At 44.6% G+C, this 18,038-nt stretch overlaps 1 protein-coding gene across 1 annotated transcript in view; it reads right to left on the bottom strand.

Moving 5' to 3' along the window:
- The window catches only part of znf608 (zinc finger protein 608), a gene marked incomplete at its 5' end in the record, with an annotated part of 38,020 nt that overhangs the window by 5,446 nt on the left and 14,536 nt on the right, over nucleotides 1-18,038 (bottom strand). Inside the window, 3 exon segments of the mRNA XM_084552106.1 lie at nucleotides 487-2,905; nucleotides 5,333-5,420; nucleotides 12,632-12,902. Coding sequence (XP_084408232.1) covers nucleotides 487-2,905; nucleotides 5,333-5,420; nucleotides 12,632-12,902 — 2,778 coding nt within the window.

The raw sequence follows: 18,038 nt of genomic DNA, 5'->3' as shown, positions 1-18,038 counted from the left end.
AACAGCAGGCGGCCATTCAGAAGTGGGACGTGAGCGCCGTCCCTCTCAAACGACACGACTCAAGCTCACACACGATGAGAACTTAGGCCAAACCTCGTCTGTTACAGCTTTCATTCGTCTCACACAACCTCTTGACATGACCCGGCATGGCTAGAGTTAGCGGTTAACTGCATCGTGGGATGACATGGGTAAAAATCTGTACAAGCATCGTCCTGAAAAAGCAGCTCATATCAAAACCAAAACTTATGTACATATAAGAAAGGGTTTCTTTTGTTTCTTTACAGCAACTAAATGATCTCAACCACTGACGTAGCATGTCAGAGTGGAGCTACAGCGCCACGGAAGCAGCCTCCCGGTCTTTGTTATTAGCACCTATGGGTTCTGTACACAGCGTGCGGTTAATCTCTTTGTGACACTCATTAAAGCAACACCAACAACACCATCAGCGGCGGCGGCGGCAGGTTATAGACAGAGGGAGAAACTTACACTGGAAAAGGAAACATTTGAGTCCAGATCTGTCTGACTGTTTGGGTTGTGGAGGGACGAAGACGAGGAAGAGGAGGGCGACTTGATGTCATCGCAGTCTTTCATTGAGACCTGGTGCTGGTCCACCAGGCTGCCGTGCACCGCCTTCATCGCCCTTTCTCCTCTGTCACTCATCTCCACGTAGGACAGGACGGGTTTGGGACAGCAGCCTTTGGCGCCGTCCGGACCTTTACCGACCATGTGTTTGACGTCCTCACTGTCTCTCACCCCCTGTCCCCTCTGCTTGGCGCTGCTGGGTGTCTGGTCGCAGCACTTAGACGCCAGTAGCAGCTTCTGGTCCATGTAAAGTCCTCGGGAGTACTGGCCGTAGTAAAGCGACTGGGCCAAAGCTGTCTGGGTTTGACTCATCGCCAGCTGGAGCTGAGACTGAGGCGGGCCGTCGCCTTTCTTAGAGTCCGAGAACTCGTGTGAGGAGTTTTTATCGTCCTCTTTCATTTCCTCTTTTCTGTCCTTCCCTTTGCCGTCGTGGGCGTTGGTTTTGTGGAAAGCAACGCTGCTGCTGTTTTGCCGGTCAGACTGCATGTACCCCTGCAGGTAGTAGGGCTCGTAGCCGTGGTAGTACGGGGACTGGGGGTCTTTTGATAAAGGGGCGGGCACCGTGGGAGGGGTTTTACCAGCGTTGCCGTGGCTACTGCTGGTGGAGCTCACCTCAGAGGAAGCGGAGGAACCAGACTTGGGTCTGAGCCCGTCCGAGCGGCATTCGGAGGATCCGCCGTCGTCGCCGGCGTCCGAGATGTCAGAGTAGGCGGGGCTGTTGTTCTTGCTGCTGCCGTCTCCCGTCGCCAGGCAACCACCACTAGCATCGAGCCGCGACGAACCGCCGATGGAGGGGCTCGGGGCGTTGTCGGTGAAGGTGTAGACCTTGTCGGCCTCGGCGCGGATGCTGGCCATCCTGCTCTCCTGGCTCTCCGTGAGTCCGTTCATCACATCCTGTTTACTGAGGTGCTCCTTCAGAAGGCTCCCGGAAATTTCCTTCACGCACATTTTAGACCCAACGTCCTCCATTTTGACTGCGCCGCCATCGCCGTTGGGCGTCCTGGTCGGTGCGTCTTTGTTGTGTTTGTCCTTCAGCTTCCGTTTTTCCTTCTTCCTGGTCTCCTTGCTGCAGGGAACCAGCGTGGCTTTCATGAGGCTCGGCTCCACGACGATGCTCAGCTTTGGTTTGATGGGTTTCAGGGGGAGGCTCTTGCTCGTCAGGCCCACGGCGGCCATGGGAGACTGCGACGTGACAGAATCAGCCGTGGCGGTCGGATACGCCGTGTTGGGTATGGCGATCAATTTGGGTGGAGCAGGGGCAGGAGCGATCGGCCGGTTGGTCCGGGACTTACACAGCTTCTCCACCTTCCCGTTGGCCTTCTTGCCCTTATCGCAGGCGCCGCCCTTCTTTTCGATCAAACCCTCGGCTTCCAGTTTGGGCATCTCTACCGAGGAGTTCCTGTCTGGGACCATGCAGTTCTCCAGAACCACCGTCATGTTGGAGATGATGGGCAGATTGCTGAGGTCGTCGATCAGGCCATCTTTTAGCAGTGAGGTTCTTCTGGTTTTGGAGTTGGTTGTGGGGCTGTGGTCGGTGCTGAGGAGGAGTCGTCTGTTCTTGGGAGACCCCACTGTGGTCACCTTGTACAGAGGAGCAGGTTTCTTTGAGGAGCTGTTGGCATTAGTGCCGTTGTTTGTCTCCGAGAGGTCAAACGCCATGGTGCCGATGCCGTCCTCACAGTCCGAAAGCCGTTCCTCGCTCTCCCCGTCCTTCATGGGCTCCAGCTCCGGCTTCCTCGGCTCCTCGGCCTCCAGGTGTGCATGCGTCTGGTGGTAGCGCAGCCCGTTGATGTGCTTGTAGCGTTTAGTGCAGTTTGGATGGGGGCAGTCGATGAGGATGGGCGGCGGAGGCGGTGAGGAGGCGCAACCTCCTCCTGGATCCATGAACGAGGGGTCTGATTTGCCCTGCGGCGTGGACGGAGCGCTGCGGGACTTGGCTCGAATCCTCTTCCCGTTCCCATTTTTGACGTCGTCCGAGGAGACCAGTCTGAGGTCCAGGTCGGCCGGCGGTTTGTTCTTTCGCTTCCCGGAGGAGAGAGAGGAGGCGCTGTTGGGAGGCTTCACCTCCTCCACCGTGAAGAAAGAAGGAGGCGCCCTGCAGTTGCTGTTGATGAGGTTGAGGCTGCCTCTCCGTCCCTTGCTGTGGATGGAGGCGGCGGTTCCGGCCACACCGCCTCCACGGCTCCTGTGCTGGGACAGGCCCCTGACTTTGGCAGTGGGGGTCGGATCAACACAGGAACGCTCGGCCATGGCCATCCGCATCCTCTTCCCACGGCCCCGGCCCCCGGGAAGCTCGGGGTCACTGGACGGAGACTCACAAAACCTGGACAGGAAGAAGGAGAGACAACTTAGAAGGGGATTCCTCTTTCTTTCTTTCCATCCTACTCTTATTCCCTTATTAACCTTTTTTTCTCTCATCCTGTCTTTCGTGTTGTTTCATATGTGTTGATAAAAACAAGAGTATTTTTCTTTTGTCTTTGTTCCCGTGGTCACCCTGAACCTGAACCCAACCTGAACCCAACCTGAACCCAACCATCAGAGACCAGATTTCTGGATTTCTGTGCAGCCTCCTGTGAACCTTTCCAGTCAGACATCAGGGACATGTCTTCAGCTTTGAAGTCAGCTGATGACGTCTACCACCAAATCTTTGAGTGATATTAAAAACCCTGGTTAGAGGCTGGACCATTAATTTATGACTCCATCACAGAAAAATAAAAACCATCCTTCTTCATCTCTCTCTCTTTCTTTCGTTCTTTTATTTCTTTCAGGCTCTCTTTCTTTCTTTCAATCTTACTTACTTTCCTACTTTCTTTCGTTCTTTCATTCTTTTTCTTGTTCTTTCTTTCTTGTTCTTTCTTTCATTCTTTTTCTTGTTCTTTCTTTCATTCTTTTTCTTGTTCTTTCTTTCTTTCTTTCATTCTTTTTCTTGTTCTTTCTTTCTTTCTTTCTTTCATTCTTTTCCTTGTTCTTTCTTTCTTTCATTCTTTTTCTTGTTCTTTCTTTCTTTCTTTCTTTCTTTCATTCTTTTTCTTGTTCTTTCTTTCTTTCATTCTTTTTCTTGTTCTTTCTTTCTTTTTCGTGTTCTTTCTTTCTTTCATTCTTTTTCGTGTTCTTTCTTTCTTTCATTCTTTTCCTTTCTTTCTTTCTTTCTTTTTCTTGTTCTTTCTTTCTTTCTTTCTTTCTTTCTGTGTTTTCCATTGCATTCTATCAGGACTCAGAGGATAAATCCCGACCTTGGAAAGTTTCCAGTATTAAGCACCTTATTAATGTTTCAGACTTTCTCCTCCATCTCTGTGATTTTATAAAGATCAGATCTAACACTTCCTGTGATGTTTCTAATTGCTTTTTTCTGAATGTCACCGAAGCAGCTGGAAGTGAAATTTTGCACATTTCCTCTGACATTTCAAGGATGTTTGTTTTGATGCTTTCCCGCCGTTAATAATCTGAAATGTATTTTTATCCACAAATGTGAGGCATCACAGTGGAAGCGTTTTATTCTGATGAATTATATAATGAAGACACATTCAAACGTCAGAGTCCAAATGAAAAAGAGAGAGAGAAAAAAAAAGCAATTTAGTCGTCCCCTGGTTTCTGAGATGAAGCTGTAATCGTCATGACAACAATCATTTACATTCAGGAGCAATAATTGAGAGGTTTCAGCCGAGTGAGGAGCGACGGTCACATTTTCCACTTAGCAATTACAAAAAGCACTCAGCATCCGTTGGGATGGAAACAACCAGCGACAGCCCACAGTTGGTTTATTATTATTATTTATCTGAATCACTTTAACAGCGTTTGAAGAAATAAAGAGGCTCTGTTCAGTTAATCCAATAAACAATCATCATGAACAATAACCTGGTTAAACATGATGCATCGAACAGGAAGAACCAGACCTGACACTGTTCAGACGGACCTGTCCTTCTTTCTTTGTCCTTATTTTTTTATTTCTCTCATTCTTTCTTTCTTTTCTCTTTATTTGCTTCATTCTCTTTCATTCTTTCTTTCTTCGTTCTATTTTCTTCTTTCTTTCCCTTTCATTCATTCTCTTTTTCTTTCGTTCTTCCTTTCATTCTCTGTATTTTTTCATATTTTTTCGTTTTATCTTTGATTCTTTCTTTCTCTCTAAGTCTTTCCATCTTTCCTTCTTTTTTCTTTCTTTGATTTTCCTTTTATTCATTCTTTCATTTATATTGCTTTCTCTCTCTCACTATCTCTCGTTCTGTCTCTCTTCCTCCTCGCTTTTTCTTTCTTTCTCTTTCCTCCTTTCTTTCTTTCTTTCTTTCTGTCTCTCTTCCTGTCTTTCCTCCTTGCTTTTTCTTTCTTTCTTTCTTTCTTTCTTTCTTTCTTTCTTTCTCTCTCTACTCCTTTCTTTCTCTTTTTCCTCCTTTCTTTCTCTTTCCTCCTTTCTTTCTTTCATCCTTGCTTTCTTTCCTCCTTCCTTTCTTTCTTTCTGTCTAATGTCAGAATTTCTGCATTTCTCTGACAGAATCGTCTCAGTTTAACATGTCACTGGTTTTAATTTTATTCACTGACGTCGGAGGTTTGATTGGCGTTAAAGTTAGACCACACAGTGTCAGAAAGCAGCTCAATAAAGGTTATTCAAACAAGATGGCTGCCTCCCTGATGTCGACAGAGAGGCAGCCGATAGATTATCTTTTAAAAATACACATCACTTCCTGAATCCTGTCGTTCGAGGCCTTGTGCAGTGCGATGCATCGACATGAGAATAAAAAGTAAAAGTTGACGTTACCTCGGAGGAGCCCAGTCATGTTTGGTGCAGTCCAGCAGAGTCCCGACGTAGGTTCTCTTCCTCCACGTCACGTTCACCACCAGCACACCTGGAAACAATCAGGACTCAGTCAGTACTTTCTTTCTTCCTCTGGGTTTATTACCAGGCCTGTATATCAGTGTAAGGGTTAAAGATGAAGTTAAAGGAGGTTTTACGGCACGTCTTCATAGAGCTGATAAAACAACACGATAAAAGATAAATGAGCGCGGCGCAGTCTGACGAACCTACATCTGAAAACAGCAGCAGTTAACGACCTGGAAATGAAAAGCTGTGACAACCTGAAGGACACACAAAAAAAGGGAGTTTGCACTTTTAAGAGACTCATATCGTTTCAAATTGTTTGTTGCAGGAGGAGGAAGCTTCAGTCTTACAGTCCTGTCGGGATCGTGCATGGAAGAAACGTTTAGTCTTCAAGGTTTAAACTCTAATCTGAAATAAACGTCTCTCTCTCTCTCAGACTGACATTTCAAAGCCATTAACCTCCTCTTTGTCATGCGCCTGCAGCATCGCCGAGCAAATCACATTTTAGACGCATTACGGCTTTGAAACGAGGTTTGACTGCAACACACGACTCCTCGCTTTTCTATTACGCCTGACGGCCGCCACGGAGATGTGATCAGACAGGAGCTCTGAAAGCTCCAGGTAATGAAGTGGACGGATGTGATCAGTCCACAACTTCACCCTTAAATCTTTGAACACCTTACTGGAAATAATCAGAAGCATTTCAGGTTTAGTCTTAAATCAAGCTTATCAGATTAGAGGAGGCTCAACAAACTAAATCAACCACTGATCAGCTGTTAGAAACATGGCATCCGGTTCGCAGCATAACATTTTTGACAAAGCAGCATTGTTATTGTGAGTTAGCTGGAAGGCTAGGTAGCTGGGAAGGGCTACTGTTAGCTGTGAGGATAGGTAGCTGGGAAGGGCTACTGTTAGCTAGTAGGCTAGGTAGCTCGGAAGAGCTACTGTTAGCTGGGAGGCTAGGTAGCTCGGAAGAGCTACTGTTAGCTGGGAGGCTAGGTAGCTGGGAAGAGTTACTGTTAGCTGGGAGGTTAAGAAGCTAGGAAGGGCTATTAGTTGAGAACCTAGGAAGAACTACTAGCTAGGAGTCTCAGAAACTAAGAAGAACAACAGCTGGGTAGCTATGGTAGGAACAATAACTGTTAGCTGGGAGGCTAAGAAGCTAGGAAGAACTACTATACAACTTCCTTGGCTTCAAATCATTTAGACTGGAGGTTTCCAAGGAGGGCAGCGCATGGGTCTCTGAAAACACTTTGTTGGTTCAGTTCAAATCACAAGATAAATACATCAAGATGTGTTCACCAACAGAACCAGAACTGATCAGTCTGGACTCCAGAATCAGCATCTCTAAATCTCAGGCTGAAGCAGATAAACAGATCTAGAAAGATAAGTTGTAAAGTGCAGGATCAGCAGCAGCAGCAGGAGGAGGAGGAAGGTTTTCCCCTGAAGCGTTTCTGGGTCTGAAATGTGACAGCGTTTCTATTTTTAGTGAACATGACTCTGACTCGTTTCTGGGAAGAAGCCAAAAAGAAAAAAAGGAAACCCATCACTTGTCGCGGTGAATGTGGCTGCTGTTGATGCAGACGTTGGAACGTGGTGACATTCAGAATCCTTCAAAGTCCGTCTTCTTGACACAAACACCATTTTGTGCCATTTTCTGCTTCGCGGGCGTTAAAGCAAACAGATCAGATCAGAGCATCCCTGAACTGAAACGTCTGGTGTCCAACCCACACAGAGGAATGAAATGTTCTGCACTGTCTGCAACACCAAAACAAACCTAATGAAAGAATTTAAAATGAATGTGTTTACCTTTATTCATTCCTACTCTCAACTGTTTGCATTATCTCGCTGTTCATTTTCTTTCTAGCCTTTTCCAAACATCATCTGACGTCTCCTCTGCAGCTGACTGTCTGCAACAATACACATACAGCCTGCAGTTGGAGCCGAAAAGGAGAATGTGAATTCTTTAAACAAAGATGATCCAAAATGAACGCACACAGCATCACAAACGCTGTTCACTAGCATCTCAACAGAGAAGATACGCTGGCTTTTAGACGACAACAACAACAAGACAGCAGCTCAACTCTCAACAAAGACTCTCTAAAGCAGATGCTAATGAATGCTAATGGCTAGCATGGCACCTCTGCACCACCAACAAACCAGTGTTAATTACGACAGCCATTCTGGATTTAGTCTATGCCTTCAAATGAAAATATTTTTAGTCATTGCATTTTTCGATAACTTTTAATAATTACATTTAGTCAAACTGCAGCTAACAACATATATTGTATATCTGCCACCTGGTGGATATATCCATGCTCTGCAGTCAGTCAGTCGCTTCTGGCAGCCACTTCCAAAATGGATGCTTTCATGGACAGACCCTTGATTTGTTTGCAGGGAAGTCTTTGCTGATTTAGAAAAGGTTATGTTAAGAACAGCATTTATACACTGCCCGGATTTAACTAATCAAACAGGTAGGAGTCTCCTATTGGATAATTACTGCATTGGTGATTATCTTTCAGCTGACAACTAATTATTTAAGCCCAACTGATGCAATGAGTAGCTTCTCATTTCTTAAACAACCATGTCTAAAGACACATCCTGTGGTCGTGGAGAAGATGTTAGTCTGTTTGAGAAGGGTCAAATCATTGGCATGCATCAAGCAGAGAAAACATCTAAGGAGATTGTAGAAACTACTAAAACTGGGTTAAGAACTGTCCAACGCATTATTAAAAACTGGAAGGATAGTGGAGAACCATCGTCTTCCAGGAAGAAATGTGGTCGGAAGAAAATCCTGATTGATGGTGATCTGTGATCACTTAAACGTTTGGTGAAATCAAATGGAAAAAAAAACAACAGTAGAACTCAGGGCTGTTTAATAGTGAAAGTAAGAACATTTCCACACATACAATGTGAAGGGAACTCAATAGATTGGGACTGAACAGCTGTGTAGCCTTAAGAAAACCACTAATCAGTGAGGCTAACTGGAAAAAGGCTTCAGTTTGCTAGGGAGCATAAAGATTGGACTCTGGAGCAATGGAAGAAGGTCATGTGGTCTGATGAGTCCAGATTTACCCTGTTCCAGAGTGATGGGGGCATCAGGGTAAGAAGAGAGGCAGATGAAGTGATGCACCCATCATGCCTAGTGTCTACTGTACAAGCCTGTGGGGGCAGTGCTATGATCTGGGGTTGCTGCAGTTGCTCAGGTCTAGGTTCAGCAACATTATGTGTCCAAAGAATGAGGTCAGCTGACTACCTGAATATACTGAATGACCAGGTTATTCCATCAATGGATCATATTCCAAGATGACAATGCCAGGATTCATGGGGCTCAGATTGTGAAAGAGTGGTTCAGGGAGCATGAGACATCATGTTCACACATGGATTGGCCACCACAGAGTCCAGACCTTAACCCCATTGAGAATCGTAGTAAACAACATGTTTCCTAATTGCACTGAATGAATATGAACTTAGTGATCAATATTATCCCAATGTTTCATTAATTATTTCATGTTTAAATATATTATTATAATTAAAAGAAAGAAAATAATTGGTGGATTCATTGAATGACTCCAGCATCTCTTCATCAAACTAATCAGATAAAGGTTTCTCCATGTGTCGTGACATGTGACTGTTTCATGTGTTCACAGGATGGAGATCACTTTCTAACACTAATTATTTACTGGTAATTGGCGTCATCTTCAGCAGCCAGACAGACGGACGGACAGATTCTGCAGCTTTGTTAAGAGTTGAGCCAATCACAGTTTGATTAGTTCTCATCAGAGTCTGGTCTCCTGCAGGGAGGAGGAGGAGGAGGAGGAGGAGGAGGAGGAGGAAGGCTGAAGCTGAAATGCTGCTCTCTTCCTCCTCTCCTTTCTGTCTCTCCAATTAGTATTCACTTTAATTAACATGCAACCTGCGTCCTCCCCCCTTCCTCCCTCCCCTTCCTCCCTCCCTCCCTCGTCGTATCCCTCCGCCACTAAACACAGTGGGCTCCAGTTATTCCTCCGCCTCCTGAACAATCTCTTTGTCGTTCTTTCTCTCTCTTTTCGACTCAAACACTGTGCATCGCGTTCTGTCTGCTCCTTCCTCCTCTTCCTCCTCCTCTTCCTCCTCCTCTTCCCTCCTACCCTCCATCTTTTCATTCCTCTTCGTCCATCCCTGCGGCAAACTGAAAATACCTCCTAGACTCTTTTTGTTCTGTTCTTTGATTTTCTCCACTTCTCTCTCCCCCTTCCATCCCTCCATCTTTCTCTGTCTCTACATAATACGGTAACAAAGTCCAGTTTATTTCTCTTTATTTGTCTTCATTCAGATATGATAATACTTCTGCTTCCTTCACTTGCTCAAATCCATCCATCCCTACCTACCTACCTACCTACCTACCTACCTACCTACCTACCCACCTACCTACCTATCTGTCTATCTATCTATCTATCTATCTATCTATCTATCTATCTATCTATCTATCTATCTATCTATCCATCCATCCCTACCTACCTACCTACCTATCTATCTATCCATCAATCATCCATCCATCCATCCATCCATCCATCCATCCATGAATCATCCATCCATCCATCCATGAACATCTATCTATCCACCATCCATTAATTCCATCCATCCATGAATCATCCATCCATCCATCAATCATCCATCCATGAGCCATCCATCCATCCATCCATCCATCCATCATCCATCCACACATTAACCATTCATCCATCCATCATCCATTCATCCATGAACCATCCATCCATCCATCCATCCATCTATCAATCATCCATCCATCCACCCATCCATCCATCCATCCATCCATCCATCCATCCATCCATCAATCATCCATCCATCCATCCATCCATCAATCATCCATCCATCCACCCATCCATCCATCCATCCATGAACCATCCATCCATCCATCCATCCATCCTTGTCTCCAACGTTGCTTGGTTCATCTGATCATTGGAGCAAGAACTAGTGTCAATGTAAACGCAGCCACTGAATGAAGACATATTGTTTTCTACTGCAACATGATTATTTATCATCTTTAATTAATCTACAGATGACCTAATCACCTAACTCATGATTTATTACTTAATTGTCAGAACTGCTGTTTATTAATTATCTGACAAAGTTATAACAACTCTTTTTATTGTTTAAGCAGTTTTAGAGGAAATATCTTTTATGGTATTTTTTTTATTAACAGTCATAATCTGCAGTTTATTCTTAGAGATGAAGTTTTATCCGCCGTCCAGTTTCCTTCATCTCTCAGGGTCCTTTCACACAAACATAGTCTGAAGAAGGAGAAGCTTTACTCCCTCTCTGTCCTCTCTTGGCCTGCGACATATCCTCCTCCTCCTCCTCCTCGCGCTCGGTTTGTATTTTCTTGGTTATTTTGGGAGAGCAGCTCCAGTTAATTAAAACTGGGCCGGGATACAAACGACTCTCGGCCAAACTCAATGCTCAGCTTCAGAGGCCCGGCGGCTGGCAGAGCGAGATGGGCACCGATAGATGGGATTCACTCATTAGCAGCCTGCAGTAAAACATTACACCTCCACTGAGAAGCTGCAGCGCTGTTCTCGTTAACGGCCTATCAAAGAGCGGCGGCGGGCGAAATCGCAGGGTGACTCATCGGGGCGTCTGATCCGAGGCCTGGAACTCCCCCGGGGTCATTTTGTAGCGTTGAACGGGTTTATGGTCCCTACTTCTGCTCTCAGGAGGATCTCCAGCCTCGCTTCAGAAGTAGCAAGGCTTATTTTTGTTTGGAAAGGATAAAAGTGTCTGAAAGGTCCACGCTGACAGAAATAAGAATCATCTACTTTCTCTTGCAACATATGTTTTTCAAACCCACGCAGACTGTAGCGAGGCGACGCTTTCATTTGGCAATGTTTGCCTTTTGAGCCGAGAAGAACTGAAGAAGCTGGTTGGATGAAACGTCTTCAAGAAACTCTACAAGTCTAGTTGCCCGTGTTTCAGCGTTTTTTTTGGTGGACACGCTTGAGAGATTATTTAGAACAGGTTTAACGATATCGGTTGCTGGACGGCAAAAACTCAGAGGCTTTGATTTGGGGGAAGTACAACTTTTTGCTGGAGACTCTGAGGTCTGTCCAATGTCCCACTAAAGTATTTTCTTTTCCTACGTTTAACACCTGAGAGTTTTCACATCTTTGCAGAATGTATTTCTGGTGCAATCTTCAGTCAATTTCTTCTTCACCGGTCTGTTCAACCTCTCAGCTTATTTCAACACGCTCACAGCAAACATCGTTCAGCCTCAGACTTTCCAAGGACTAAAACGCTGCTCAGACGGTGAAAGATTTAACAAAAAATACAACCGGTTCCTATCAGGAGAACAAATCACTGTAATGTGTTCATCAGTTTCTCATTAACACAGAACCTAGAGAGTTCATAGAAAGTAGTGCAGCTGTACATTTAAGCGGAACTAACACACTGATTAGCCACATCTTTATGACCACTGACAGGAGAAGTGAATAACATTTAAACCATCTTGTGACAGTTCAAAGTTCTACTGGGAAACTTCTGGACCTGGCATTCATTGGTGTGGATGTTACTTAGACATGTAGCACCCACCTAGACCAGACCAGGCACCCCCACCCCATAGCAATGACACTCCTTGATGGCAGCAGCCATCCCCAGCAGGATGCAGCCTGACACAGACACACACACAAAAACACTTTAGGAACAACTAAAAAAAAAAAACATGAAGAACAGCACAAGGTGTTGACCTGGCCTCCAAATTCACTAGATCCCAAACTGATCAACCTCAACCCATAGGACCCAAACACATGGTCGCTACAGGATAAATCAGCCCCAGACTCCTGCAGCATTGGGCTTCCAGCAACAATTCTTTATGTGATTTAATGTAAGCAAATTAAAAGTGTCTGCAAACCTGTTTTTTATTGTCATTACTGCAGGAAGAAGTGGAGCTTAGCGGTTATCTGAGAGGTGATCTCGTATCATCTTTTACACTTTTGCACAGTTTTGTGTCTGCATGTACAAAGACACATCGCTGTATTTGAGTCAAATTTAGTCATGTAAATAATTCAATTTAAATAGATATTTTAAAGTACCTGCCTCTAGAGCTCCTGCTGACAACTCAAGCAGCAGAGAGCATGACGATGTCTAACAATAGTCTCTTGTAATTGTAAATGATGTAGTTTAAACGGTGGCAGAGTGATTTAGATTCAAATATGGAGTGTCCAGAGTCTCCAGAGTATTCCTCACCTTCCTCCGTCTCGTGCCAGACGATGCCCTCCAAGTTGACGCTGGTCCCGGGCTGGCAGGGTCCCAAGCAGGCAGAGTCGCCGTCCAGCGCCCCCGAGACGCCTCCTTCTTGGGTGTTGGTGCCGATGGACCTCGTCCTCACTGCCAGCTCCTTAGGGTTGGAGGTGGGCAGGGCTGGTGAGGAGAAGGAGGGCGCCGAGGGCAGGGAGGAGCCGGGAGCCCCCGGGTGACCCGGAGCAGGGGGAGCTGGCACTGTGAACATGGTGTCCACCTGGAGGGAAGATTAGAGATCGGAGAAAGAAAACTTCAGACCAATTTTATTATTATTTCATGAAGCGTAGTTATTTTAATATCACCAAAGTGAATCCAACTCATATCTAACTATCTGAATATTGGATGCTGCTGCTAAATGGAGACGAGAATCGGAGAGGAGACATTTTGTCCAAATGTCACAGCGTTCATTATTCCCTCCACAGTCTGCAGATACTAACTAGCTAACAATGAATGGCAGCTAATCATCTCCCAACTGCACCCACACTTTAAAAACTATTTTCTCCACCCTGTCTGTTTAGATTCATCCACTACTCTCCATCCTGACTGATTAAAAAACAAAAACACTTCAACCTTGTGCAGAAACTGACATACAGATGATAATTAGCTGCCACTTCTGCACAGCAAAACACTACTTAGCAAAACAATCTGCAACAAGGAAAGACTGTTATCATTGTATTTTATGGTCCGATACAAAAACACCTGAGATTTGAGATATAGACATAACTTCAGGTCTGACACAAGGACGAGTGTTAAATGCAATAATTTCAGTTGCATCAAAGTCGTCTTTTAGTCGTCAGTAAGTTTACCCAATGAATCCGTCTCCACATGGCGTAGGGCACGGAGCCACGCTGTACAGAGATCGGACACAAGAGCCTAAATCTCCCTTCGCTTTTTTGTAAAATAACATTTCTAAAAAAGTAAAAACACATCCAGTCTGACAGCAGAGTTAATGAGACAGACATATGTACAGATAATAAAATCGTATTTTGTTGTTTTTTGAATGATTTGAAAAATAAATAAAGTGAAAAACAATGAAAGGTAGGCAGCCGTTAATGATTTTCACATCACGACAAAATAAAACTCCCTGAGCTTTATTTCACATTTCTTCACAGTTTCCGGCCTCCAGCGGCGTTCCATAAAACCAATAACACATTATTCCTAAGTTCCCAAGGCCTACGAGTGATCTTAACCGTCACATCGCCATGGTAACGCGTAATGAAATCCATGTCAACGTCGCCCTTTAAGAGCTCCTCTCTTATCTTCGCCGCCTATTATGGTCCCAATTACAACAGCTCTGGGAAATAATTCTGCTGAGAGAGCAGCGGCAATCAGCGGTGAAAGATTTTTCTGCGTCGCCATTACGGCTCAATAAAGATTAGGCGTTTGACAGATATCTCGCTGCACGATATTCTTGAGTGATTTAACAGCTCAAGAGAACTTCCACGGGTCCTGCCTGGAAGTGACAGAGAAAAACAGGAGGTCTTTGTCGAGTCCAGCTTTTGGTTTCCCAGATAAAGAATCAACGCTTCTTCTACTCACGGGTCGCTGTCCAATCTAACGAGAAAAGACTTTTCTTGGCTCTTTAGCAAAAAAAAATACATCTTCAGAGGCGAACTGTGGAGCAGGTATTCAGTTTTAGAGTTAACCCTAACCCCTTATTGTGTATTCACGAGAACACTTCACATGAACGGCGCCATCTTGTGGCATTCACGTCCTTGTAAGCGGGAATTTGTTCTCCAAGCTCTGAGTTGACGAGTCGTGACGTGTTTGCTGATGTTTTCAGAAGAGTTTTAATTATATATATTTTTATTTTCTTACTAGAAAGTCGGCGACTAGTCGACGTTGACTCGACTTTCACCACATATTAGTCGACTTCAAAAAATCCAAAGTCGTTCAACCCATATTTATTACACCTTTTCATTTCCTACAGTAAGGTAACTGCTTGTTAGCCTCATTGACCTCTAGACACCAATGGTTGCTTAGCGTTCTCAATAATCAATGTTCCTGATGGCCAAACATTTTCCATAAATTACTTCCCATGTGGCAACGAAACAATTTCCTTGAAGTATTCTAATTCTGATTCTGACTGGCCGGTTATTAGCTTGCTAACTGCTAGTCTTGGTAGCTAGCAGCCATGTACTCATGATATAAGTCACGCCCACATATAATGTGAATATCTCATAGTCCATCTCTTTGTAGCTGACAGTTAGTATTTGAGTATTTCCCAATAAAACTAGAAGAAAATATTGTCAACGCCAACACCGCTTCATCTGGGAACACCTGGCGTTCCAAGCCTTACCTTCAGGTAAACGTTTGGGGGAACTCTGTGTTTAAGTCATGTGTCAGTCAACTGAGTCAGTCGTTCCCATTGGTCCTCAAAGTTGAGATTAGTTCAACTTGGCCTAAGTTTTTTCCTCCTATCATTGCTGCTCATCTCTTGTGGCTGATGCTATGAACTGAACACCAAGCGTTTTTTTTTAGCATACCACTGGCTTGCCAATTTTCCTCTGATGGAAACATGTAAGGGAACCGAGTTCATCAGAAGGTTACCTGTTCCCCGAGGAACATTTACATTCAAGGACCGTTAGTTTTCTCAGCGTCTCTCTTCAAGTAGCACATTCCTGCAACGCTTCACGCTTCTCCCTCCTCTGTTACCGGCATCGTTCATTATGTCGAGGAAACTCTTTCAGGATCAGGTTTAGTTTCTCTCATGCAGAGTAATGTAATCCAGGTATTATGAGGAGCAGCACATGAAACAGTGATAAACAAAGCAAATTCCTCATGAAAAATAGCAGTAAAGCAAAAAAGACAGATGATCCTCCGTGCTCCCAGAAACCGTCTGTTAACTCCCACACAGCTGCAGCTAGAGGCCACCCGGGACGACTTCTACCAAATCACAAAGCAAATTAACTAGAAAAGAAGAATCGCGTTCCCCGGTGATTTCTGTTGTGCCGTTTTAATTTTAGTTTTTTCTTTTTTTTTCTCCCTCAGACGCCTAGAATAACAACAGCTACAGTACAGTCGGCCGGCAAGACAAGAATAAAAACACACAAGCCTGCTCCCTCGAGAGTTCAGCGCCTCAAACAAATCAGCCTTCCTCACACTGTCTCTTAATTAAAAAATCCTGCACAGAAATATCACGGCAACAGAACTGAACTGGAGGATTTTTATGCCCAAACAGCTCCAGATCTGGCAGTCAAGCAGATTCAGTCCAACGCTGGACCAAACCGATCTTTCCACAGGGTTTGGAGAACGCAATGCCAACGGTAACGCAATGATGAACAACCTCGAGGCCAAGAACACGACAGGAAGTAGTCCGTCTGGGATGTGAGGTGTAATAAAGACTGCAGCTTCTCTGGGCAAGTGATGTGCGCCAATGTCTGAAAAGTAACATAAAAAAAAACAAGAGTGTTTCTTCTAAATTGGAAGAAAAGCGCTGCGGCTGACACCAGTCGATATTGACCTTAACTGTAGATGAGAAAACGCTCCTGTCGTGACTCATTCTGGACAACAGCTCAGTCCATTCTTGTGTGAGGACTTCATGTGGTGACTCGACCGCGCCGCTCGTCGTATTAATTCTTTTCTTCTTCGGTCTCTTTGCTCTCCTACCTGACTGAAACTCGACAGCTTCTGCGAACATCGATTTCATTTCCTTTGTTTCTCTGAGTCGCTAATAATCTCGTTTTGTGAGTATCTTCCGACGACAGAAACTACGGAAATAAAAAAGGAGAGAGGGAAAGATTTGAGTGTCACTGCTTTAACTAAACCATGAAGGAGCATCAAATACACCAAGACCCAAACAACACTAAAATATGCATGGACCCTGGAGCGGCGCAAGAACAGAATTGGTGTTCCTCACTTTCCTTCAGACAGGCTGATGATACAGATGATACCAATAATAGACAAATAAACGGATGAATGTCTCAAACATGTCTGGAACTGTTCAGCAGCCTACAGGACATTTTACACGAGGCTTAGTACTTCCTGACTCCAGAGTTTGATCTCCTCTCAGTTCAGCTACACCACGCTAGGAGGGTTAGTCTTTAAATCTGTGTGTTCTTTTATGAATCTCTGCACAATGCGTCAGACTCACACTAAACATAAGCGAGCTCCACAGTCAGTTTGTACACTGATAAGTCAATAAAGGTTACGGGAAATGTTCCAAACTTTGACCCCAAGAGCAAAGAAGAGCCACTGTTAGCTGGGAGGCTAAGAAGCTAAGAAGAGCAACTCTTAGATGGGGGCTAGGAAGAACTACTGCTAGCTGGGAGGCTAGGAAGCTAGCAATAGCAACTGTTGGGTGGGAGAGGAAGAACTACTGTTAGCTGGGAGGCTAAGAAGATAGCTAGCTGTTATTAGTTGGAAGACTAGGAAGCAAGGAAGAGCAATTGTTAGCTGGGAGGTTAAGAAGTTAGAAGGAGCTACTGTTAGCTGAGAGGACAGAAAGCTTGAAAAGTCACTGGAAGGAAGAGGTACTGTTAGCTGGGAGGCTAGGAAGCTAGGAAGAGCTATTATTAGCTGGAAGGCTTGGAAGAGCTACTGTTAGCTAGTGTTAACACGTCATCTGGATCTTAACCAATGCAGAGAAAGAAAAAAATACCTCAGCACGCAACTGGATAGTCGTCCAACCAATCAGTTATTTGTAAATAAATTAAACTCCACAGCGTCCAAACGATCTGATTGGCTCGACGTAATGATCTCCAAACGGAGAGACTCCAGACCAACTTTCAGCCACACTTTTTATTTATTTATTTTTGTGTGGGAGGCAGAAGTCTGGCTCTTCCTCCAGGCGTTAGAGTTTAATCAGTTTCAAACCTTGGATCTGCTGAAAGGTGACGGAGGAAGGGATGAAAAGCAAACAGACTTGATTTTAGCGTTTCCTCCTCCGACTCACTGGAGTCTTCTTATTTATTTTTTTTATTTATTTTGCTGGGTGTTGAGCTTGAATCACAAACAGCTGTCCGAGCTGAATTTACCCACATTAATCAGGAGAGGGAGGAGGGGGAGGAGGGGTACCAGGGGAGCCTGCTGAGTTTTCCATTAATTCTGCCTCTAAAATCTATAATTAAACAAAGACGGCTGTTTTCCCTTTTTTTCTCTCCATCTTTTCGTATTTGTTTTATGCGGCTCAGACGACAGGAAGACGCTCCTGTATCTGTCTATAAATGCCAAGAAAGAATTTGAATCAATCCAACCATCCATCCATCCATCCATCCATCCATCCATCCATCCATCCATCCGCCCCCTCATCCAGCTCAGCTAATGGACTCTTCTTCCTCTTTCATTTTTACTAACACATCCTTTCCCTCCCCCTTCTTCTTGTCCTTCTTGTCCTCTCATCTCTACATATTTA

Source organism: Chelon labrosus (genome assembly GCF_963514085.1).
Source record: "Chelon labrosus genome assembly, chromosome: 9".
NCBI classification, from domain to species: Eukaryota; Metazoa; Chordata; class Actinopteri; order Mugiliformes; family Mugilidae; genus Chelon; species Chelon labrosus.
This window is presented reverse-complemented; position numbering and strand designations above follow the sequence as displayed.